Source organism: Pseudorasbora parva, chromosome 20, assembly GCF_024679245.1.
Source record: "Pseudorasbora parva isolate DD20220531a chromosome 20, ASM2467924v1, whole genome shotgun sequence".
In the NCBI taxonomy this organism is placed as follows: Eukaryota; Metazoa; Chordata; class Actinopteri; order Cypriniformes; family Gobionidae; genus Pseudorasbora; species Pseudorasbora parva.
Genome location: NC_090191.1, coordinates 37911910 through 37937724, shown reverse-complemented (window position 1 = coordinate 37937724; position 25815 = coordinate 37911910). Strand labels below are relative to the sequence as shown.

Below are 25815 nucleotides of genomic sequence, written 5' to 3'. Positions count from 1 at the left end.
TTGGGTCTGTTTTAATAGAGTGCTAATATGCAACAACAGGGTCCCTGTGGCTCGATTTGGGGGCCGTTTATGAGCAGGCTCAAATTTCAGGGCCCCCAATCCACCGAACTACTCATATAACCCCATTAAACCCTGAAGACAGGAGAGTTCAACAGCCATCATTAACACGGCCTGTCTAGACTCCCAAACACGCACACAGGGGCTTTTGTTTTAGACTATGGACAATAATATACTAAAATCGTTGAGTGACAAGTGACGTCTGTAAAGAGTTCATACTCTTGTCGCATTTAATAGCCTATAATGGGCTGTATAAAAATAACACGGTAAATATCTATCCACAGAAGCCATGCTAATGCGCAAATGAAATTATACACAGGCCACCAAATTGCGTTTACCGTGAATATCAAATTACAACAAAAAAAATCTGAGCTTGGCTACGGTGTTTTAAAAGCTCAGTTTGACAAAACTGCTGACAGGTCAAGTAAAGCGAACATTTTAGGGGCACACTTTGATGTGCCTGATGTATTTTTTTTGGCAGAGATCTTTGTAATCAAATAAAACCCCTTTATGGTTCACGCTTTATTGTTCGCAATCTCGCACAGCAAGCGAATACCTTCTGTTTGAATGTACGTAAAGCTCTCTCATAAAAGCGCAAGAGGTTTCTAAACCGATAAGGGCGTTTCGCTGTGTCCCCGCAGCTCGAAAGGCATCATATGCAGGTAATTACAGTCGACAGAATTAAATCAGGGCCCTCAGGAGACCTAAGGAGGGAAAAAACAAACCTCAGACTGACAGATATTGGACGTAAACTTTTATTAAACCTTTATTAAACATTTTGAGTATCAAAAAAGCCTGGCAGAAAGATACACTGAAAATCCTCCATTGGTGCAGGTAGAAACTCCTTTTCCCTATAGAAAAATGATCGCTGATCATGGCATCTTAGTAACAACGTACAAAAAAAAGTTCACACAGAGAAATATAGACTTGTATAAGAGTGTCTCTGTTGCACATTCACCCCATTTTGTTTTCAGTTGCATACATGAACTTTAAACACAGATGTTGGAGACTGAAAAAGAGTCTTTTCTTGAATGAGCAGTTGAAAGTCTATTCCCTTTTTCCAAAGCAGATACTATGTATATATATATTAGTTCATTATTCTACGCTAGTATGCAATATAAAGCAATACTTTCAAACTGCATTACAGAGGTTTATATATATATTGATCTGGCACAGGGTGAGTAAAACTGTGGCTATCAATACTTTTAATGATTGGACATACTGGAGGAAGTGGTGGCAACGAGGTTGTGTCTCAAAAAACACGAGTAAAGAAGTAAATAAAGGACAAAGACAAAAGGGCTAATAAATAAAGTACAATCACCAGGACGATCTTGTATATTCTTACTTGTAGGGTTTGTATTTGGTCCTTCCACTGCTTTAGCGCTGATAAGAACAACTGACAGGGTAGGAGCGAGCATTTCAAATGCTTTTCATACCGTCCCACATCAGACACACCAGGATTCACCCTGTTTGAGACGGTGAAGGCGTTTTGCCGCCTTCTATCATGTGCTGAATCTCTCACTTTGAGAAAAGTTTAACCCGACAGAAATGCTAAGTTTGCTTTGATGCCATTTGATCCGACAAGCAGCAGTTCAAGGCAATAAGTGAGGACAGTAAATAAGATATAGTTTGAATCTGTGGATCAAAGGTCAAAGAAAGACCTTAGTCACCCACGTCACTGTCCTGGTCTCCGATGATGAACAGGAAGTGGAAGCTGAGAGCTAGGAAGGCAGTTCCCAACAGGTCGCCCAGCGCTGTCAGGTACGGGATAGAGAAACTGTCCGGATCTTTCCCGCTCTTCCACATGGAGTGCACCATGCAGTCCGCTATGCAAAGTAACAAGAACACCTGGAGGGAAAGAGAACGAACACAAGAGTGTGTTGAATAACAGAGAGCAAAGTGTCTGCGTAAAGAACGAAGCCACGGTCTCTTCCGCGGTACCTTTGGGTGAACTTTCCCACACACACACACAAACACAACAGGAAGCTCGAAACCAGAAAGAGATGAAGGGAGTGATTCCAGAAGTGACACGATGTTTTTGTTTATGGAGCTTGTCTTGGAAATGAAACAAGATCCCATTCTTTTAAAAAGCAGCGTTCACATTTAAGACAAACATCCGAAATTGGCTTCAGATCTAAACATCACAGGGCGATTCATTTAGAGCAGCTCCTTAAACACCAGCAAATGAGCCTCGTGTTTGCCTTTGCTGAGCATCGCAGACTATTAAAATGCTCTTCTGGATCAGCGGATGCCAGTTTGTTCGATTAATGGAGATGTAACATTTGAAATATTTATCTCACATTTGATTGGAAGTTAAAAAAATGGGCTGCAGCAATTCCTGAAGGCTTTTCGCTTACGCCCCGCGCATGCGAGAGTGAAAGGCTTCCATTTAAATGAAATAAAAACTGAGTCCTGCCCATTAATCAGGCTGACGGGTCGGTGTGAAACTCTATTTGGAGGTCTGACGCTCCGGTTAACCGGCTGGGCGGCGTTCATTTATATCGGTTATATTAAGGTCAGCGCGAGATGGTTAAAAAGCCATTCGCTGTCTGCTGCAGATTTTAAACTTCAATTTAGGTAGGAGGAAATAAATGGCCATTTTAAAGGCTATTAATTGTGCCTGCCAGGCAAGAGGAGTTTTGTGACATTATTTCAATAATTAACCTTGCGTGTTTCCATGTGTGGGGATATCAGAACAACGACCTTTCCGCAGGAGATTTCGACTTTCTTTCCGCACCTTATAAGGATTTTATTAATTAACATTTAAACTGTTAGGCAGGGCCATTCCTAGTAGCTGAAGAAAGTGATGGTTTGCTAAAGTACACAAGCCGTTGAGACCCGACAAGATTAGCCTTGTAGTTCCACCCTGCGCAAACACACAGACACACTTTCCATCACTCAAAAGGACAGAGAAAGCAGTCAGAGATGTTGCATGGCATTCAGTCTCTCTCTCACCACACACACACACACACACACACACACACACACACACAAATGAGAATGTTCCATATATTTCTGTTGTTTTATGAACATAAGCTTATTATAACGACTACAGATGAACCCACACCCTGCTTTAAGGACATCAACAAAGGAAGGTTGTGTCAGATTTAGCTCACTCACAAACCCACGGAAAGGCAAAGGTTAGCACAGCATCCTTTTCTTAGGTTCACAGCGGAAAAAAGGTTAAAAGTAACATGAACCAATGTTATTTTGTTTGTAACACATTACCGCTGTTGCTTGTTTTGAAAGTATGTAATTTTGTCATAAAGCAACCAGACAGTGTCAACAAGACGGATATTATTAGTGCTTGAAAACAATAACTACAGTAATAAAATATATATAGTGTGGATCTTTTGATTGTTGTTAGATGTTTACTATTAATACTAGTTAACCTTGTAGTCATCAAATCCCCAGTAAACCCTTATAATGATGATGATACTATGAACTGATCATATAGGTAATATAAACAAAGATGTGTACTATTTACATGCTATATATTATATCTCATGTAAATAATATACATGACCTATTTGATCGGTTCATTGCCTCATTGGAAAGGCATGAGATCATCCAGTTTAGGCCCTCTGCACAGTGTCACCAAAAATACTTACCAGCTATGTACTACATTTAACCTGGGAATTTCTTCCTCTAAAGCAGACTGGTTTTTTTCCTGGAGTTCTATAGATGCCTTGTATTTGAAGACCCATGAAGGTCAAAGGTCAGGGGGGCACTCTCAAGGCACTTGACAAACGTTCAAGGCAAGCTATAGCTGGTGCAGGCTAGCCTGACAAGCCAGACCCACATCAAGATGTTTGGTCTGGAAACTCACCATTGACAGCTCAATCCGAGGGGCGGGATAAACGGTTGTCTTTCAAACTCCCTCTGCACGCGATAGGATAGCGCTACAACCAACCAGAGAAACGAAGGTGAAACGGAGCTCGCTGATAGATTAAACATTCGCTGTATCCGGTCGGCTAAACTCAGAACACATCTTCCCTTTTTAAGAATGACTTCAGTGCCGCTCTTTGTTCTTTTCTCAGAGAAAAGCTTAACTCCAAGTCTTCCAGAGTCGCGGTCAGAGCTGATTCGAAAGACCGCCGCCGTTCGCCAGTTTCTGTGTTTACTAGAAGCACGCAAACGCAACTCGGCCGTCGTCATTATGGCCCCACCCGCCGACTCTATACACGATGTGATTGGCCCGTCCAGATTGTGAGGAATACAGCTCAGACGTGTATTGAGAGTTCCTAGACGACACTTGCGGGCAAATTAAATTTGCTGCCGCTAGGGTGCGTCTAGATTTCTAGGCTAGGTGCAGGCTAAACTTTTGTTAAAATTATTGTTCTGAGAAGCATCATGTGGCATTTTAAGAGTTTTACATTTTTTACCCATTTTGGTATTAAAATATAAGCATTAAAATAATTTATTCCATGGTTTCATCATGTCTGAATACTCAATTCTGATTGTCTGGAAAGTGTGCAATAAAACCATTAAATGCACAGGTAGTTCAAAATCAGTTCTATATTAATGTGCTGCTTTCATTAAAGCCAAAGTCACTTGATGGCAAGCCTGCAAGGTTAGCAAAAAAAGCCGGAATGCCTGCGGTAAGCTGGGAAAGAGAGGCTTTTTAATGGATGTCAATGGAAGAGAGGCTTCCCTATGCTAAATAAACTGATTTTATGGGAAAACGGCTTATCATTTAATGAATCGACAGTCCATTAGCTAATCTTCAACATGTTTGCTACATTCATTTGGATTGATCTATTCTTAAGAGTTTACACCGAAAAGTTTTATAAGAGAAGTCATGGACAATTGACAATCATTCCTTTCTATGTTATCTACAATATGGGAGTGAATCATCCTTGGTTTCACGAGTCAATTTGATTATGATTATCATGTCACCAGTTTGATTCGTTATCACAAATACAAGCAGTCAGATATATGAGCTGCCTTTTTATTTAATCTGCTCCAAGGAAGTACACTTCCTGAATGTAGCAAACATTAAACACAACTTAAGTCTGAATAAAGCAGATGACAGGACCATTTAGAACTGACAAACACTAGTAAATATTTAAAATGCACTTAAGTTACAATAACGCTCACACACTCGCAAGCACACACGCATGCAGTTTTTATTACTCGCTTTTGAGTTTCGCCTCCCTCCACCATTTTATGCTAGCACGATAAGTGCGCATGTGACAGAGAAACGTCAGTAGGCTATAATCGATTATGGTCTATTACTGCATCGATGCAGACTCGTCCACATCCGCATCGATTTATTTCAACACCCCGAATCCGCAAACCATGCTTGACTGATCAGAGACTGATCACACAAAGAATCATCCAGGAGCACAGAAACTTGACGTCAACACTGCCCGTGACTTTTATTGAGATTAACTTTGCTACTGAATTGCTAGCCTACAACAGCGAGGAGGTTGTAAGATTGCCGTTTTTGAAGTAATTAAACTTACAGCTCAAATGCTAGTAGAGAGACGCTGCACAGACACAGGTAACACACACACACACACACACACACACACACACACACACACACACACACACACACACACACACACACACACACACACACACACACACACACACACACACACACACACACACACACACACACACACACACACACACACACACACACACACACACACACACACACACACACACACACACACACACCTCTCTCTTTCTCTCAATAGGCTAACTCATTCAAATATATGCTAAAATTTAATCAAATAAATGTAACCTTACTGCACTACTTTATCTATGTATCCGAGTTAAAAAGGGGACAGAATGCTAGATTGAATGAGAGGAAGCTTACGAAAATAACCATTATTTTATCCCTTCCATTCAAATTTAGCGCTGCAAACATGACAACTTCAATTTGTTAACATTGGCAAATGACCATGGTATAAGTACAATAATCCATGCTTAGCTCTGGATTAAAACATTTAAATGCACTCCACTTGATGCTGGACAGTACTTTGCCTCCACGTCATGCATTAAAATCACAAGCCGTGGTTAATCCTATTTTTAAACTATTTATTTTAATATATAAATGAACATGCTGACAAGAAAGTAACTTGTATTAATAGTGGCCAAAAAAACAGCTAATAATAGTACAAATAAAATATCAAAATATTTGCAACTGTATTATTGTAGTTGATTTGTATGTTGATAATATATAAACATTAAAAATGTATTATTCTATAATTAAATAATTTATTATTATAGTTAAAGTTCTAATTGAACACATTTTTGCAGTTAAATAAATAGTATAGTACTTAAAAGGCATTTTTTCAAAAAGACAATAAGAATACGATGATTAATGTACAGAAACATTAAAAAAAAATGGAGCAGCATAATAATGCAATCAATGGCCCCACTAATTTTTCCGGTCTCTGAATGCCTCACTCTCTCTCTCACTCTCGCTCTTGCTATCTCTCGCTCTTGCTCTCCCTCGCTCGCTTTCTCTCTCTCTCTCTGTCTCTCCCTCCCTCCCTCTCTCTCAAGGGTCCTTCAAACGGGTCTGAAGTTAAGCAGTACGGCTGCGGATCTCAAAGGGGTCATGTGTTTAGCTTAGCAAGGGCGTTTCACTAAACACTGCACACATACAGGCAAACTTCCTAAAAATACCACACATTCCGGCTCTCGCAACATGTCTCCGCATGCCACCCGCTGAATGCACTTACTGAGGCTCTCCACGTGTAATCGATCTTAATTGCGATCTAAACAATTTATGAAAACACCTATTTGGAATAACCAAACACTCTCAGATACACACAACACCCACTTGCGCTCACAAACAACACCTGCTCGCTATCGCTAATGTCATCGCGGTTTCATACAGACGGGGAATGGGGCGTCTAAAATCTCAGGGGATTTTCTAAAAGGTTTGTAGGTTTATGATGTGGAAAAAAACGGCATGTTGTAACATCGTTACATGTGGGCTGCAAGCGAAACATTCATCGCGATTAAGCTGAAGATGAAATGGATTCCCCAGCCCTGTATCATAAAATGGGTGTCTGGTTTTATGATTATAGGCTGACATTTTCGTCTGCTACAGAAAATAGGGCTTACACCTGAGCCTTAAACAGGTGTCAGATTTAATAAAAAGATATAGTGATGACAGGTTATCTAAACAAGCATATGAAGATGTCAGTGTCTTGACGTCTGGTTAAAGTGCCTCGTTAGGATTGATATTTTTATCATATTGTGACAACATCACACTCACCTGAAGAAGAGCAGCAGCCAAATACACAGCTATGAAGACGGTCGTCAGTGAGGTGTGCCCTCTTTCCATCAGATCAATGGTGTACAGGAAGATCAATTGGCCAGGGACGACCAGTAACAGCAGTACCTGTGCTGACCTGTGATTGGCCCCTGAAAAAAAGAGAAAACAATGATACTAATAATACATTTCATTTTATTATTATATATATTTTTTTCAATCAACAGAAACATTATTAATAGTTTGAATTAACATATACACCTTTTTACCTTTTTATACACTAGTGTGGTTTTGGTAACAATCATTTTTTGTAATTTGAGCGCCAGTAAAAAAAAACTATATATATATATATAAATGTTTATGTAGCTTTTGAACATTTAATTTTTCAGTTAACATTTACTTTATTTCAACTCAAGCAATATATTATTATTTTTTACGGTTTTAGTTTTAATTATAACTAGAAAGTAAACTTTGTTGAGACAAACTTAAACGTTAGCTGTTTAAATGTTAGTTTATTTTAGTTCATCACACTGTTAGCATGTGTCTAGCATTGTTGTGCAGTTTGCCTGCATGTTTGTGTAGATTGCTAACATGAATTAGCATGTTGCAAACATTTTAGCATGTTACTAGCATGAATTAGCATGTCTTACCAATTGCTTACGTTTCTTAGCATGTTTTAACACATACGTAGCATGAATTAACATGTTGCTAGCATGTCCTAAGCTAGTTCTAGGCTTTGTTAGTTATAGATACTTGGTGGATGAAGATTTGTAAAGCAAACATAACTCTGTTTATACCACTATGCATATTACTCCAACAAACTGTTTTTCTTGACCTTTTATGAAAATAAACGTCCTGTTTGTCAGAACAATGGAGGACAAGTGGCTGAGTGTAAGCAGAAGAGACATTTTCCATAGTGACTTCCAAACAAAGGTAAAATCTATTGAACTGAAAGCATCCAGTATGAATACATCTGCTTAAAACGCGAACGGCCCTCCATGTGCGATCTGTGCACATGTGTAGCTGTTCATAGTTGATGTATTCTGTGTTTAGAAGTCTATATGCATACAGTAAACATCTCATTCACAAACACTACACTTCTCACTCCATTAGCATCACACTCAACCCCCGCAGTATGGCGTCCCTGTGCGAGTCCTTTAAGGAGGGAGATTTATGCTCATCTTTCCAGATGGCACAGCTAAGCTTGCAATGGGCACCGTGCCCCTCATGTGCTCGGGCATCTGGACTTTGTCCCGAGAGTCTTCTTGTTTCTCTAAGAAAAAGCCCTGCATCAAAGCTCCGGCATCAACACGCTGCCTCTGTTGTTTATAGGACACGTTCTCGGCTTCTTCCCGAGATGGATCGTTATACACAAACCACCGTTACACACGCTCCATTAAAGCTCATGTATACACACTTGCAAGCACTTTTAAGTAAAGTTGCTCTAAACACTGGTTACTTGTTCTCTTCTCTTTAATACAGGCTATGAAAACAAAAACTGCCTTCGAATGTGTGTTTAAGTCCCTCTTTAAATTGGTAGGCCTTAAAGTTTGATCTGAGGATTTAAAATGACAAGAAAGCGGTGGTTCACGTGGGAGGTGTGGGCTTGAACCATCATGTAATGCCCTGATCCTATTCCTTCATTATTTTTTGGTGTAATTTATCTAGTTTGTCACTCAATAAAAAAAGCAACAATGATAGAGTGAATAATATATATATATACACACACCTAAGCAAGACAAAGTACTTGGACCCACTTTATATTAGGTGGCCTTAAGTACTATGTACTAACATTTTAATTAATCATTTGATACAATGTACTTATTTTGTACATAAAATGTTTTACATTGTACTCACATTTTAAAAATACCTGCATGTAATTACATCTGTAATTAATTTCTTTAGTTACATTTGTAATTACATAGTTGGCACTTGCCTAATCCTACCCTTAAAGGTGCACTATGTAGTATTTTTGCAGTAAAATATCCAAAAACCACTAGGCCGGTGTTATATATTTTGTTCAGTTGAGTACCTATAATATCCCAGATGTTTCCAACTATTTGTAAATTGTGAGAAAATTGCTATTTTAACTACGGACAGGGACGTTTCAGAATTGCGTTTGAGGAAGTCGCCTGTCGATTGCGTCATATCTGCGCTACCCTCGGTTTTGGCTTTTATTTGGCAGGAGCGCTTTACTCTTTACTAGTGTGAACAAGTGAACGCACGGAGTAACATCATAACATCATTTTAAACACACTTAAATGTATCTAATATGATAAACAGAGCTCCATTACCTCAAAATCATAACTGGAAGAGCGGATCAGTGCAGGCGCCCGGCGACTTTGTCCCGTCCCGTCATAATAAAAGTCCCGGTATTCGCGAGGGGGATATTTGTTTAACAATCGCTCCAGCAGCTGTGCTCAGGTCCTCAACACTCGGTCCTGCTCTGCTTTACACTACAGTAACGTTAATAACCGCATTCATGAACGTGATTTCTGCCTGAGTCCTATTTTCCACCGGCTGTGATGAGAAGACCACATCTCCCAAGATGCTGCGCTCACACTTTGCGTCATCAAACTACACATTTGTTTTGAATAGGCGCCCTCCAGTGGACGGAAAGTTGCATAGTGCACCTTTAAACTTGCCCATATCACCACACCTGTCCCTAACTCTACCCGTATCCCACCTCAATATCAGCAAAAGGTGCTTTGCAATACAATTTGAACAAAGTAAGTACACTGTACTTATTTTTTATGTAAGTACATAGTACTTAAGGCCACCTTATATAAAGTGGGGCCAAGTAACCAATTATTTCCCCAAAAAATCTTTCAGAGTGTAATTTTTACCACAGAATGAATGGTAAATTGACATGTAGAATTGTGGCATTTGTTCAAGAAGGTTAATCCAAAAATACTAAAAATACTTTTAGTATAATAATAATTTGTTACATTTATATAGCTGGGTACTCAAAGCGGTTTTACATATAGGATGTGGGAATCTCTTCAACCACCACCAATATGTAAAGTGCAGCATCCAGCTGGATGATCTGATGGCAGCCATATTGCTGCAGAACCAGCTTATTGGTGGAGAGGAGACAGAGTGATGAAGCCAATCGGTATATGGGGATGATTAGGACATGATGGACAGAGGCCAAATTTTCCCAGGATGGAGAGGTTACACCCCCACTCTTTTTCCGAAGGACATCCTGGGATTTTGATTGACCACAGAGAGTCGGGACCTCGTTCTAACGTCTCATCTGAAGGACGGGTGTATTGTGTGCTGTGACAAGTTGATATAATTTGAAGTGTTTGGGGCTACCTGTGCCACAGAATGTGCGGCAGGGGTAGTAGCAGCCCTTGGCCTCGTCAGGAACCTCTCCAGGGGTGCTGTGACAGTGCAGATAGGTGGATATCCGACTGGACTGGATGGCCACCAGGTTTCCCCCGATACCTACAATATAATATTACTCACGTCAGACAAACATACACTGAGAGTACAGGGCTACAATAAAGCAGCGTGCTTGTTTCCAGCGAGTTTCCAGTTTCCATCATTATAGTTATGGTCCTTGGTGTGAACGGGCCTTGATTCTCACGTCAGTGAAGCTTCTGCAGTGAAAACATTTTTAATCCATGCATACAGGCTTAATTTTTTCACTGTCAGACTGGCAGCCATGAGTCACCAGTACTAACTCTGCTTTTGTCCCCCGCCTCTTTATATCTCTCTTTCTTCCTCTCACAACACACACAGCTCTCTCGCTCCCTCTCCCTCTCTCTCGCTCCCTCTCCCTCCCTCTCGCTCTCTCTCTCTCTCCCCCCCTCTCTCCCTCTTCTGAGTAAAGTAGAGTGGTGTCCAGAGCTGCAGTAATGATATGTCACGCCCAGCAGTTCTGGGAGAAGACGAGAGAGAGAGCGCGAGAGAGAGAGAGCGAGAGAGCGAGAGAGAGAGAGAGAGAGAGAGAGAGAGAGAGAGAGAGAGAGAGAGAGAGAGAGAGAGAACCGAACAGACAACACAGAGACGGACAGAACATACACATTCTCTGCTCTTTTTACACCATCTGGTTTGTCAATCTGTGGAATTAAAACATCTGCTTTTGAAATAGAACAAAATAGAATAGAATGCAATGGAATATTGGTCAATTAGAGTGGAACAGAACAAAACTAAATCAAACAAAATAGAACAATAGAACAGAGGACAAAATATAACCAACTGAAATGGAATATAACAGAACACTAAATAGAACAGAACAGCACAACAAATATAATAGGACAGAATAAAACAGGACTAAGTAATAAAGTATTACAATTAATAACAGAATAAAAATATAAAAATATAGAATGAATAGAATAAAACAAAACAGAATCTCCCAAACGATAAAACAAAATAGAATTTGATTGAAAAGAATAAAACAGGAGAGAAGATAACAGAAAAGATAGATATTTTAGTGAAAGAAGACACTGTCAAATTCATCAACCAACTGTTGGGGATTTGGGAATTGCTTTAAAAGCACTGCCACTCCACGACAAACAACCTGAAATTGTTCTTTCGACTCAAAATGTTTAGTAACCGTAAGAGGACAGTCCATACTAATGGAATTTTTTATTTTTAGTTTTTTTAAACAGGATATCAGTGATCTGAATTACAATAAGACAAAGCAAAATCACAAAGCATATCTATTTCTCACATACAATAGTGCATTCATGCCCACAATGGCAATAATATTTAACGTCATTAAATATCAGCCCAAAAGGAGAACGCTTATCTTTTAACGCAGCTCAGGCATCTGCAAAATTAGCCCCAACAAGGCCTCGTTTGTGTTTATTGCCGAGGGTACATTATGCCACACTGTGCCACGTCCCTGTGGCAGTGCTGGGGAGAGACGCCACCTGTATGGAGGAGTGTGTGGGAAAGTGTCTGTGGTTCAGATTAGCTGAACAGGTCTAAAATTTCATTTTCCCACGAACAAGCAACAACATGACATTTTGGATATGGCCTTGAGAAAAGTGTGCATGGGAATTTTTCAACCTTCCCCGGACCATCGAGGCCCAATTAATCCGATGCTTGTTTAAGCTTTGTCTGCCAACAGGAAATGGAGATGATACGCAACCTCATTTTTTGTCCAAGCAGTGGGATTAACATATATGGACACTATAATCTGGGTGATAGAGCTGATGAGTGATGAGACTTTGGCTGGGTGTGCAGCAGGGCTTGAGTATGGGTCCGATTGATTTCAGTATGTACAGTGTATGACATACAGGTTTGGGATATTGAAAATTACACATTTTTAATTATGGTTTAAGTAGGGGTGTGCGATATTGACAAAAATTGTATCTCTATATTTTCTGGGATTCTCTCGATAACGATAATTAGCTGAGTGTGTTATTGTGCTGCACCTTGGCATGTTTAAGACTGCCATGGACAGCTACTGAGCCCTAAAGTTTTTGATATCCTTCATATCCTTCATACTTCAATTCAAAATAACTCACAATTTCATGCATACCCCTTTTAATTCAGCTCAAAATATCTTACATTGGTGTCTCTGCTGACCTCTTGTGGAAAAAAGATAATATAACATGATATTTCATGACTCTTGCCAATGAATGGCCGTAGCACTATATGGAGCAAATGAGCTGTACCGCTGGGTCCTAAAGTCAGTTTCTCTTTAGTATGCATTCTGATCAAGCGGCAACCTCCTGCAGTCTCTTTTGAAGCCAACCCGGACTGTGACGGAAGTGACTTAAACTCATTCCTCGACTGTCCACTAGAGAAATCTGTATCCCCCCATGTTAAAATGCCCAACTGTACAGCAGAAAAAAAAATGTTTACAGCCTGATACAAAAAGTTGTTTGGTCTATACAGCTAATTTAGTCCTTCATGGCAACTGTGAGGGGAGTGAATTATTTTATAACTCATCCGTTTACATTATATTTAGCCTTAAAGTTCTTCATAATTAAGGGTGTGGCCACTTGGCTGGATTTCCACTATAGTTGAGCAAGATTGCAATGCCCGACTTTAGGCTTCAAAAAGAGAGCAGCTGGGGTTGGGTGTCTTGCTCATGGACACTTCGACACTTGGTCAGGTGGAACCGGGGATTGAACCACCAACGTTTCGATTTATAGACAACCTACATGAACCACTGAGCCACTGCCGCCCCAAGGCCGCGCCTCATGGTTCAAGCGCAACAAAATTCCTAGGGTGTTGGACCACTCCGATAATGAACTCTCAAATTATTATTATTATTATTTTAAACAAGTTTCAGATCAAGGGAAGGAGGATGAGGGTTAAAGTTGCAACTTTTCCAAGAGAGTTTTATCATACATGACTTACAGCTAAAGCACAGCACGCTAATTAAATCACCGCAACTAAATACATTAAAAGTAAAAAAAATCTAGATAAGCCACACTAATTGGCGTGTCGGACGACCATTCGACCACTGTGACCCATCCCTAGTACTGGGGGCGATAAGAGAGGTCTAACTTTGCTCTATTTACGTAAAACAGAAACTATTTCTCTGTACCTAAGTGGCACTGGTGTGTGTATGTTGCAATCATTTAAATTACCTTCCCTGACCTGCTTCCTGTTTGGGCAGACAAACCATAAAAGCCTCTGTTACTCATCCCATCTCTCTCTTTCCTACATTTTTCCCTTCTTTTGAGTTCAACTCCACTCTTAGAATCAAGAATAAAAACCTTTGATTTTGAGACAAACTTTAGATATTTTGACATAAATGATCTTTTTTCACCCACACGCACATGGAGCGATTCAAACAGCTGTTTGGTGGTCTGGGCGGGAGAGTATAGACAGACGGCAGACAGCGTAAATGTCTCTCATTAGCGTGCCTTAATTAAAAAACGTATGGCTCTTTGTGGAGGTGCCATGATCCTGGCTTCCTTTCCTGTTACCACAAGAAATTCAACTGCCACAATTAATGACTTCACCCCACAGCTCAATCTCATCCAACTCTATTTCAGCTAGATTTCATTCTTTGGCTTTTTCTCAATATGGAAACGTTCATTAAAAAAAAAAATCACAAAAGTGCCTATATCTGCCTCGAGGATTCTAGCGTGACTTTAAATGAGGCGATTATTACAGAGACGTTGGTTTTAGTTAATAACAGTCTGAGAAGGGACTGAAATATCAGCTGTAAAGAGTGCCAATGTGTGCCACGGACATGGGGGTGTGGGTCTACGAGTTAAGGATTTAAAACCTTAAACCTTTTAAAAGAGAGAAATAAGACATTGAGGGCCAGGTTTACTAACAGCTTGCTCTAGCCCAAACCCTATTTTGGCATTTAAAAAAATACTGTCAGGATTTACTAAAGACACGCAGTAAAAATTTGGGCTGAAAAGGCATGGACAGGGTTATTTTTGCACTGACCTTATTGCATTTGTAGTTTCCCTTTCAGACGCAAAATTTATGTGAGGAAAGTATTTAAATGAATCATGCAAGGTGATTTACTAAGGTTTACACTCGTCAATTTACTGGTGCTCGCACCATTATTTACCACACAATAAAAAGCACGTCTTAAACCAGACGCTAATTTGTGCTGGTCTTGGTAGATTGTGTTGGTGACTATGGAAATGATCTATCTGTGTTCTTTAATTTAGACGTCGTCAGTACCTTCCACTCCAATCGACGCTAATTTGCCCTGTTTAGTAAATCTGGCAAGAAAAATTTAGATATTGATATATTTTGGACTATTATGCAGAATATCGACCAAGAGTGTCAAGAATAATCCAGGAGCATTGCCAAGTGTTCTACTTAGTATGTTTTTTCAGAAGACAAAAAGTATGTATAGAATATAGTATAAACCTCACCATTAATAACAGGCGTGTAAACCACAATCCCAGCCAGGTTGGGATCAGACACAGTTTTGTCCAGAATGAGTCCTCCAATACTGAAATAGGGAAAAATTGTATTATGTTAGAGCACCAAAGGAAGGTCCATATGCCTTTTCAGTGAGTGTGTGTGTGTGTGTGTGTGTGTATCAGTGGCCAGGTGTGTGTGTATATCACACCTGCTGATGAACATGGCAGTGATCACAGGCTCCCAGCCCGAGTACAGCAGCTGACGGCTGGCAGGGTGTTTGGAAGAGATGACCATCCACAGCGGAGTCAGACACATGAAGAAGGCACACACCAGAGATGACACGTATGGGTGAGAGTCTGAAAAAAAAAACACACACAGAGGAACATCACAGTGAATACAGGTAGTCTTTGGTCATTTTCAGTGAAGCTACTTTAAAGGGTTAGTTCAGTCCCTCCACTGACAGTCCACGCAACTACCACCTTGCGCTTCAAAAAGTTCATAAAGCCCATATGACTAGAGCGTTTTAGTCCAAATCAATCACTTTATATGAGGAACATATTTAATTTAGACTTTCATTCACATATATCACAGACAAAGCATCTTGTGACTATTAAACTAAGTTCTCTTTCATGTCTTGTTGCGCTTAAACAGTCAAATACTCACATTATGTAAAAAACAAAACAAAAACACTAAGTTCACATAAACACGGTCAAATATGTCTGTGAATGTAAATGGCAAGTAAAGAAATTGCATGTGTAAATTAGATCTGTGCTGTGTATTAAATGGAAAGCAGCTTAATATATAGTACCTACTACTGTATATAATTTTAATATAACTCAGAAAACCACTCACTGCTTTAGATTAAATAACTTTAGTACTGGTAGCTTTAATTAGAATACATTTCTCACTTGAATGCTGCTGTTAGATAGACATGGCGGACTGTGTACCGCTCACTGAGGGCGGGTCTATGCTAATAGGGTCCTTCAGCAGTCATGGGCGGTGCCTGTGCACGTCTCATTGGATACAAACTGTAAACTAGCTTGGAAATCTAGCGGCAGCAGATGTAATTTGCAGCCAGGGCGTTGGCATGCAAGCTGGAAAAACCAAACTCTTGTCAGGCCAATCACATCATGTATAGAGTCAGTAGGTGGGCTTAACTTTGGCCATGACTCTTAAACACTTGTTGTTAAGCTTTTCTTTGAGAAAAGATCAAAGAACAGCACTGAAGTCATTCTTAAAAAAGGAAGACGTGTTTGGAGTTTTGCCGACTGGATACGGCAAAAGTTGAATCATCTCCGCTTCACCTTCTTCGTTGCTCTGGTTGGTTGAATTGCGTGCAGGGGGAGTTTGAAAGACAACCATTTATCCCGCCCCTCGGATTGAGCCCTGCCAATGGTGTGCTCCCAGAGCCAACATCTTGATGTGTGTCTGGCTCTACAGGCTAACTGCAAACCGCTTAATCTGTGACACTGATTATGATTTATGGGGATTAAAAAAAAAAAGTGGGTGGAGTTTTACCATTATGGGTGGTTGTGTACACACACTGCCAACACATTTATGTTTAAACACCATGTAAAAGTGATTTTTACATAAAAGGTCCCCTTTAAATTTGAATAATATTGGACAATTTAATTTTTTACTACATTATTTTTACTGTATTTTTAAACAAATAAATGCAGTTTTGGTGAGCATAAGACTTTCCGGTTTCCTTTTTCCGTCAAAAACATTTTTTAAAGGTGCACTATGCAGCTTTTGTCCACTGGAGGGCGCCTATGCAAAACAAAGGCGTAGTTTGATGACGCAAAGTGTGAGCGCAGCATCTTGGGAGATGTGGTCTTCTCATCACAGCCGATGGAAAATAGGACTCGGGCAGAAATCACGTTCATGCATGCGGTTATTAACGTTACTGTAGTGTAAAGCAGAGCAGGACCGAGTGTTGTGGAGCTGAGCGATGCTGGAGCGATTGTTAAACAAATACCCGCCTTGCGAATACCGGGACTTATTATGACGGGACGGGACTCATTTGCCGGGCGCCTGCACTGATCCGCTCTTCCAGTTATGATTTTGAGGTAATGGAGCTCTGTTTATCATATTAGATACATTTAAGTGTGTTTAAAATGATGTTATGACGTTACTCCGTGCGTTCAGTTGTTCACACTGCTAAGAGTAAAGCGCTCCTGCCAAATAAAAGCCGAAACCGAGGGTAACGCAGATATGACGCAATTGACAGGCGACTCTCTCAAATGCAATGCTGCAACGTCCCTTTCCTTAGTTAAAATAGCAATTTTCTCACAATTTACAAATAGTTGGAAACATCTGGGATATTATAGGTACTCAACTGAACAAAATATGTAACACTGGCCTAGTGGTTTTTGGATATTTTACTGCAAAAATACTACATAGTTCACCTTTAAAAGTATACCGACCCAAAATTTTTGAATGGTGGTGTATTCCCTTCTTCACTCCAAAATGCTGTCGGACCACACTATAAGCTATTTTCTGCTATTTTTCATAACCTAAGAAGGGGTTGACAGCTGTAATGGCAGATTGACAGAAAAAAATAACCATGACCGACATCTTGTTGATGTCAGACATCATGTTGCCGTCTGCGGCTCCACTCAAACGGCACACATCAATCAAACTCTCAGAATTCAGGTATGACAATTCAGATATGGGAAATATTTAAAAATTGAATGATGACAAAATTATTCACAATGAATTTGCTTACACACTATAAAAATAAGTAACATTTGTGAATATGTCACAAAAAAATTATAATAAAATGCTTTATATTTGCCCTATAAGTTTCAAAAACTTTATGCCATTATATTTGTTTCTTTGTCTTGTCTCACATTTTTATCTCATTTTTATTTTGTCTCTAAATAGGTTTCATTTAGCACAATTATTACAAAAAAGTTCAAAACGTATGATCGACACTGATTCGCAATTTATTTTGCACCTTCTCTCAAAAACATTCATGGATATCTCAACGTGATGCCCCGATCAGGACTGACAACCATATTCTTCTGCTGTGTGAATGTAGCCGCACTGACTGGCTCTAATTGGATTTAAGCAGATTGAGGAAGAAAAATATGATCTTCTTAAAAACCGAATCAAATTTTTCATGCAGACAGAGAAGCCAAAAAAGGGTTTCACTCTTTGCTAAATACTCTTCATCACACACACTAAACAGCCTAAATCTTTAAATCCCAAAAATAGAGGCAACATCTGTGCCTATATTTAGTGTTAGATGGCATGACAGGGCAGCGGTATGCACTAATGATGGCAGAAGCCTCTCTTCTCGGCCGGTTGGCATGGCTGATATGGTTTTGGCATGGCATGGTGGTGCCTTTTGCCTTGCCTTCACCTCACTTCACCTCTCAAAAAAGGAAAGACTAAAACTGGAGTGCGGCACTCAGTCTGGGGCTTATCACACAGAGTCATCAGGGAGCAAAGCTCCATTAAACGCAGCATAAACAATCCAAAACTCTGCTCGGGACGGCCAACTTGTGACTTTCACACTTTCAGAGAAGAGAAAGTGTTTATTTGTGCGAGCGAAACACTGTGCAGGTAAGGCCAGATTTACTTAAAAAAAATAATTTAAAAACACTAGAAATAAAAATAAAGAAACATGTTAAAAATCAAAAGTGTTTTAAGGAAAACATTTCAGGATTTTTCTCCATATAATAGACTTCAATGGCAACCAAAATGTTGAAGGTCCAAATTATTCCAGTTCCAGGGCTTCAGAGGCTTATCTAGCGAATCCATCTACCATTTACAAAGAAAAAAAACTATATATATGCCTATCTATATATATATATATCACTATCACATAAATCACTGATTGCACAATCACTCCAGAAAGGTCACGCTTGACGTCAGCAGAAGTACCGTCCCATGTTTACACAGTAAGCGTGCAGAATCTAATACAGTCTGGGATTGTGCAGTGTGTGAGAAACCCTTTGAAACTGCATTGATTTGGACCTTCAACCACTGGTTAGCATTGAGGTCCATTGTGTGAAGAAAAATACTGGAATGTTTTCCTCAAAAACTTAATGTCGACTAAACAAATAAAGACACGGACATGAGATGAGATGGGGGTGAGTAAATTATCAGGACATTTTCATTTTTTCATTAAAAATATAAAACAAAGAAATGAATTGCTGTGGTACTGAAAGCTTATATTTTTTTTAAGTATCATGCCCAAACTAAAGTGTCATTTCAAGAGAGGCGCTTGACAGAGAGACTGTGCATGTGTGCGGAAGAGAGAGACATAGTCAGCCCTGTGTGTGTGTGTGTTTCATGAGAATGTGGATACGTAGACACAGAGAGGTCTCACAACACTCCCGTTGTCCTAAGCCAGACTCATTAGCAGTGTGACCCTTCCCATAAAACATATCAACCCCACGGTCCTATAAACCATAATATATACGCCCCTCATATGATCTGCTGACACCTGCAATAGAGTGTGAGAGTGTGAAATGTGCTGCTAGGTTTAGGATATATTACTGGTCAGTGGTCACACTCTAATATGACAGACAAAGCCTGAAATATGATCAATTATTTCACATTATTCTTTGCACAGTGTTATGACAAATGTATCTAAATTTCATTTACTCAAGGCTGGAGTCTGAAGTGAGGGATTTGTGCGCCCTCTTGTGGTTGAAAACTGAAAGCATGTCTGATCTGCTGGAGAGGAACAACTACCGATATATCAAAAAACTCTGACCTGCTATCTATTCTGGGCAAAAATAACTGCCTTTTTGGCTCTGTTACAATTCCTAGTGAGCTGCCTCACTGTCTACATATGCAGCATTTTAAAGCAAAACAGAATTAAGTGACCTTTAAGGTTGTCAAACTTACTTTTTACATGCATACTTTTAATTCAAGTGAGCCTATGATGCCCAAAAATGCAACTGATGTAGGCCGTTCACTCAGAGCCCTTATTTTCACACACATCTTTCTCACCTAGGCAGTTGTAGAGGCCCTGGCTGATCCCTGCTAGGATGGCCAGAGTGATGAGGTCACCAAAACTGGCGGCGATTGGCGTGGCTACATTATCGGGGTTGATGCCCGTCTTCTTAGAGCCCACAATTACACCCACCATTATTATACCTGAGAGGGGGCACAAAAAGATATTGGTTACCTTACCCAATTGGAACTGGACATTCGCAATGTGAAATGCGACAACAAAGAAGATTAATGTCGGATTGTGATACAACAACGTTGCCATTATTTCTTGTGAAAAGATCTGCTTTCGTAGCTGCTTTTAAGAGTATTAGAGGTTAATCTGTAGATCATACCCTGCAGCATAGATGCTATGAAGGCTGTAGCGACACTACTGGAACACAGCAAAACGGCGTGACCCATCTGAAACTTTCCCTCAGGAATCCAACCCAGAACAACAGCTGCTACTGCTGCCAGGAACCCTATTACTGTGGCCTGCACCTGAGAAAGAGAGACAAATACACAGTATTTTTATTACTTTATCTTTTTTTAATTGTTATAAAAGCATAAAATCTAACAAAGAATATAAAAGTTGTAAATAAATTATAGAAAGACAGAGGTAACTGTGCTTAATTAAAAACTAATAATAACTATACATATATATATATATATATATATATATATATGTATGTGTGTGTGTGTGTGTGTGTGTGTGTGTGTGTGTGTGTGTGTGTATATATATATCTTTATATTTATATATACACACACATATATATGTGTGTGTGTGTGTGTGTGTGCGTGTGTGTGTGTGTGTATATATATATACACACACACACACACACACATATTTAGTATTTCTTTAATTGATTTTCTTACGTCACTTTTATTTTTAACAAATTTGTATATAAATGAATTGTAGCGAGACATATAATTATAATTACATAATATATAATTACAAATATAATCAGTATTAAATATACAAATTATATATAATTACGGTATACATAAATATAAATAATTATATTATCTTTTAGTTATTTTATTATGAATCTGCTTATATAAATTGTGCTTCACTATGTCTTTATTAGGGACTGTACAAATACAAAGACCATTATCCTGATCAAATTTAAAACCTTGATGCAAAATAAGCGTATTACTTAGTAAATTAATTTGAATTTGCTCGTTTTAAGACCAGTGTTGTTTATGTAAAAGCCTTGAGAAAGCTCTCACCTGTTTCAGTGCCAAATTCCCAATAATTAGATTCCACTTCTCTATGGGCGAGTCCATTTTCCCCACATTCACCTGAGGAGGACAAAATTCATGAACATATTTTCCCGCTGAAAATGTTTTGACTTTTCTAGCACTCATAAAAGAAAAGGTTTATTTATTACAAATTAATAAATGGATAAATATTTGAAACATGTTCACCCCAAAATCAGAAGAAAATGTCTAGTTTAGGACCATTAAAACTTTTTGCATTGTTAAATTAGTGAAAAAATTATGATATATTAGGCTATTTGAATTGTAACATATGTATACATTATGATAATACAATTTAAATACAATTAATTTATTTTAACTAATTCCATTTTAATTTAATTTATATTAATAAAAAGAAGCTTGATGACACACTTATATAATTGTTATAAAAAAATAACACAATAAAATAACATTGCAATGCAGAAAATCATAATGGCCCTGAAAACAATGTTGTGAACCTAAAAGCTCAAACAAGAAAACCATGAGACCCAATTACTTCTGAGTGCTGGATTTTGGCATTGGATATTTTACATTGAAAAGAAAACCACTATCTGAGGAAAAGATAATAATATTTTGGGTTTGGAATGGATCTCTCCCTGCAATGCAACAAGATGGCCGACTCCGTGACCAATGAGCCAGTGTGCGCACGTGAGTGTGTGTGTGTGTGTGTGTGTGCTTAAGAAAATAAAGGAAACAAATGTAAATGTGAAAGAGCAGCGTGTAGGAGAGAGCCGTCTGAGGCCAATAGACTCAGTATGTGTTTTTCTTTTTCCCCCAGCTGCGTGAGGGTGAACAGAAGGCCTGTACTTTAGCTCCTCTCCTCCGCTCGGACCACACCACCAGGGTTTGTTTATTCTTTCACCTCGAGGGGGGACGACAGATTTGCCATGAGAACACTAGGCGCTAAACGGCATGAGCTGAAACCCCTCTGAGCTCTAGAGTCACAGACGGAGGGGGAAAAAACACTAGCTACCAAAGTAATAAAATCACTCAGTCAGCAGATAGCAGCTGAGACTCCAGCGCCCAGAGGAAAGAGCAGGAGAGAATCGGCTGAAGATCTAGCTTATGTAAGCTACACACATACAGACATACCTGAGTCTAAGGAAAAGGAAAAGTGCAGAAAAACTAGTGCCATTTCTAACACACAGAGTAATGACTACCAGTGACAAATGATGTTGATCATGGCAAAAATGCCACTGAAAGTGACAAAAATGCCCCACAAAATAGCGCTATTATTTTTAATAAAAACATCAAACACCCTGCTTTCACAGACAAGGCTTAAGCTAGTCCCAGACTAAAATGCATGTTTGAGCTGCTTTAAAAATTTGAGCTGAGTGAAACTTGCACGTACATCTCTTAAAATATGTCAGTGCCATTGTTTTGTTTCAAGATACACACCATTAACTTTTTTTTTCTAAGGCACGTTTGTAAAAGCTACTTAAATGTACTTATTAAACTATGTGAAACTGGGCCTAAATGTCATTTTTTAAAATATATTATATTTTTTACTTACTTTTTTACTAATAAATGAATTATTTAACTATATAGAGCTATTTTAGTGTCACTGAAATACTTTTATAGTTTTTATTAATAGTCTCAATTAGTTTTATTTTTCATATTTTGTGTTTTCATGTAAGTTGTTTTAGTAATTGTGTTGTTTTTGATTTTTACGTGGTTTTTTTATTTTAATGTCTTTATAGTTTTAATCCTTTTTATTTCCGTTTGTGTTATTTTAGTACATCAAGTTAAAATAAAAATTAGACATGTTGGCTTAAGATCTAGCAGAAATAAAATAAGTTTAAGTTTATATATATATATATATATATATATATATATATATATATATATATATATATATATATATATATATATATATATATATATATATATATATATATATATATATATATAAAATGTGCATAACATATATTATATGACCATAATATGACCAGGGACAATCATTAAGAAGACAACGAACTGGTTAAATGCTGTTTTGAAAACATATGCGTGTTATTCTTACTCAGAAATATAGGGTTGGAAATACCTATGAAGCCATAACTATAATAACAGACTAGCTAGTCACTCTATCACAGATTTATGTTTTTTTTTACTACCAGCTCCAGTCTATGGAGATGGACACTAGCCTGAATTGTAATGTCCAGACAGGTGAGAGCATGCCCAAAATGAGCCCAGATCTCCTCAAGAACCACATCAGCGTCACTGGAGAACTTCTGACAGTCGCTTTAAGGTCATCAAATTACAGGCACACCTTAACTCAAGCAATACGCTACGATGTGCAAACAGTAGGCGGTTTGTTAGTTAGTTTGGATACTAACCGCTGTGGACAGTCTGGAAGCGAGGGTCATCTCCAGGTTTCCTTTTAAACCCAAAAGAGCCGGAACCAGGATGAAAATCTCTGTAATGTTCTTAAACGCTTCCCAATGCTGAGGGAAGAAAAGAGAGGAGAGACTATAGCAGTGGTTCTCAATGAGGGGGCCAGGGCCCACTAGGGGGCCTCAGGAAACCTCCAGGGGCCTTAATAAATCTTAAAAGGATTTGTAGTCATTATAAGGCAATCTTAATTAAACCAGAGGTACATTTTAGCTTAGACAGGAGGGCCTTCGAATATTGCCTCAAAAGTCCAATGGGATTTTCAACCACAATAACTTTCATTATATGGACAAAAAAAGTTGAAACATTCCTCAAAATCTATTCTTTTGCGATCCGGATTAAGAAAGTCATAAAGGTGAGTAAGGTTTCAGAATCTCACCTGTACTATATCTAGTACCACTCCGGCTGACACCGTCCCAAAGCCAGCTAGAAGGAAGGGAACTAGTATCTGCAGTGCCATGGCCAGGGGCGACTCTTTAGGCATGTTTCTGGTTGTCGGCTGCTGCCCTTCCTCCTCGCTCTCCTCTTCTTTGTCGGCCTCTTCTCCCGAAAGTCTGTCATCAGGCAGCATGGGCTCAGTCTCCGCATAGCGACCGTCTCCGGCATCAGACAGGCTGATGGATGTTCTGCTGCAGCGGTCCGAGTGGCGACGGGGCTCGCGGTGGAACCCGTTTTTGATGGACTCTGGCTTGGGCGTGGCGAGGTCCACCATGGCAAGCCGTTCCTCCTGTAAAGCGGTGTAACCGACAGGTACCATGGTCTGAAGCAAGGAGGGTATGGGTCTCAAAGAGATGGAGCTCCAGGGTCCTCCAGCCTGTGCTGCCAGACTAGGGCCCAGGGAGCTGAGCACAGCACCCCCTATGGTTCGGAGGCTCATACTGCAGACGGGAGCTGACTGGGCTCATGGCCCTCTGAACTTGGAGAGGAGCAGTAGATCAGCAGAACCAGCAGGTGGCATCCATGATAGCTATGAAGAAGCACCGATAGTGTCACAGTGACCTGATGAAGAAAAGTACAGAGGGAAATCCATCAGCAACTAAAGTGTCACAGCCACACACATTCACGGTCACATTATGATTATGTGCTTTTAGATTCTAAGCAGCTGTTATTTGATCTAGATGCTGAATTGGCAGTCACAATGTTTGCTACACAATCTGAACCGTATTTACTTAAAACAACAATTACTAAGTACGCCATACTTGGAAGTTGGAACTAACTTTTAAGCCTCTTTAGTATTAATATTGAATGCGGATTGGGTGGAAAAAAACGCGAATTAATTGTACAGGAGTCTGTTTTTTGTCCAAGAGGCAACCAAGAGGCATTGGATATAAAAAAGTTATAAATAAAGCATATATAAGAAGATACATTAGTGAGTTACAATATAATCACAGCCTAAACAATAAACAACACATATTGGACAGAAAATATTTGTAGACAAAGTCAATTAAACAGTGCTACAATGCTAGTTTTTGTGATCAGAACAATACTTTATTATGCCTGTAAGTACCCCCCCCCCCCCAGTATTTATTTATATATATATATATATATATATATATATATATATATATATATATATATATATATATATATATATATATATATATATATATAATACCATGTGATGCAGGGGTGGAAAAGTTGCATTTACATCTAGACAAACTAAGACTAAAATTTGCCTTATTTGTGAAGTTTATATGGTTTAAAGCTATCAATAATACTTAATTTCATGTGTAAACCTTTGTGTAGGTGAGCTGTGCATTGGAATCAAGCCAAGACATCTTAAAATATTCTTCAGCTGCCTGATGGAAAACATTCATAATTACGCATTTAAACTCCGAAGCTTGTCGAATGCAACCAGAGCTTTACTTAATGTGTGGTAGATGTTATGTATCTCACTGGATGGTGAAAAGATCCTAAGGAATGTATTTACCGTAATATTTCCAGCTCCGTCGAGACCAGTCTCAGCTTCTTCCCCATTCGCAGGACTGGAGCTCTATGACAGCGGCGGCGCGTCATCACTGCCGTTCACTGCTGCGACAGCCGCGGGAGCGCGCGCGCATTTCAAAATAAAAGCACAGGGGCCACCATATGGCTAAATCGCCCCATCCCCT

General features: G+C 39.2%; 1 protein-coding gene and 1 long non-coding RNA gene across 3 annotated transcripts; one reads left to right on the top strand and one right to left on the bottom strand.

Annotated features, from left to right (window-relative positions):
- Window positions 1–805: 805 nt before the first annotated feature.
- Window positions 806–25779, bottom strand: slc41a2b (solute carrier family 41 member 2b). 2 transcript variants are annotated; one of them, XM_067428450.1, is made up of 11 exons: window positions 25635–25779; window positions 24084–24703; window positions 23650–23757; window positions 21284–21355; window positions 20410–20554; window positions 20075–20221; window positions 15315–15462; window positions 15115–15194; window positions 10619–10750; window positions 7304–7452; window positions 806–1905 (listed from the first exon to the last, which is right to left on the bottom strand). In XM_067428450.1, the coding sequence occupies exons 2-11, from the start codon at window positions 24579–24581 to the stop codon at window positions 1720–1722; spliced, it is 1665 nt and encodes a 554-aa protein (XP_067284551.1). In that variant the 5' UTR covers window positions 24582–24703; window positions 25635–25779; the 3' UTR covers window positions 806–1719. The 2 variants fall into 2 exon arrangements, with proteins under 2 accessions (XP_067284551.1, XP_067284552.1); XM_067428451.1 differs by having other exon boundaries at window positions 25601–25697.
- LOC137049782 (uncharacterized) lies at window positions 20448–22783 on the top strand. The gene is made up of 2 exons (XR_010899712.1): window positions 20448–20578; window positions 22092–22783. It is a non-coding gene; the product is annotated as an uncharacterized lncRNA (long non-coding RNA).
- Window positions 25780–25815: the final 36 nt, after the last annotated feature.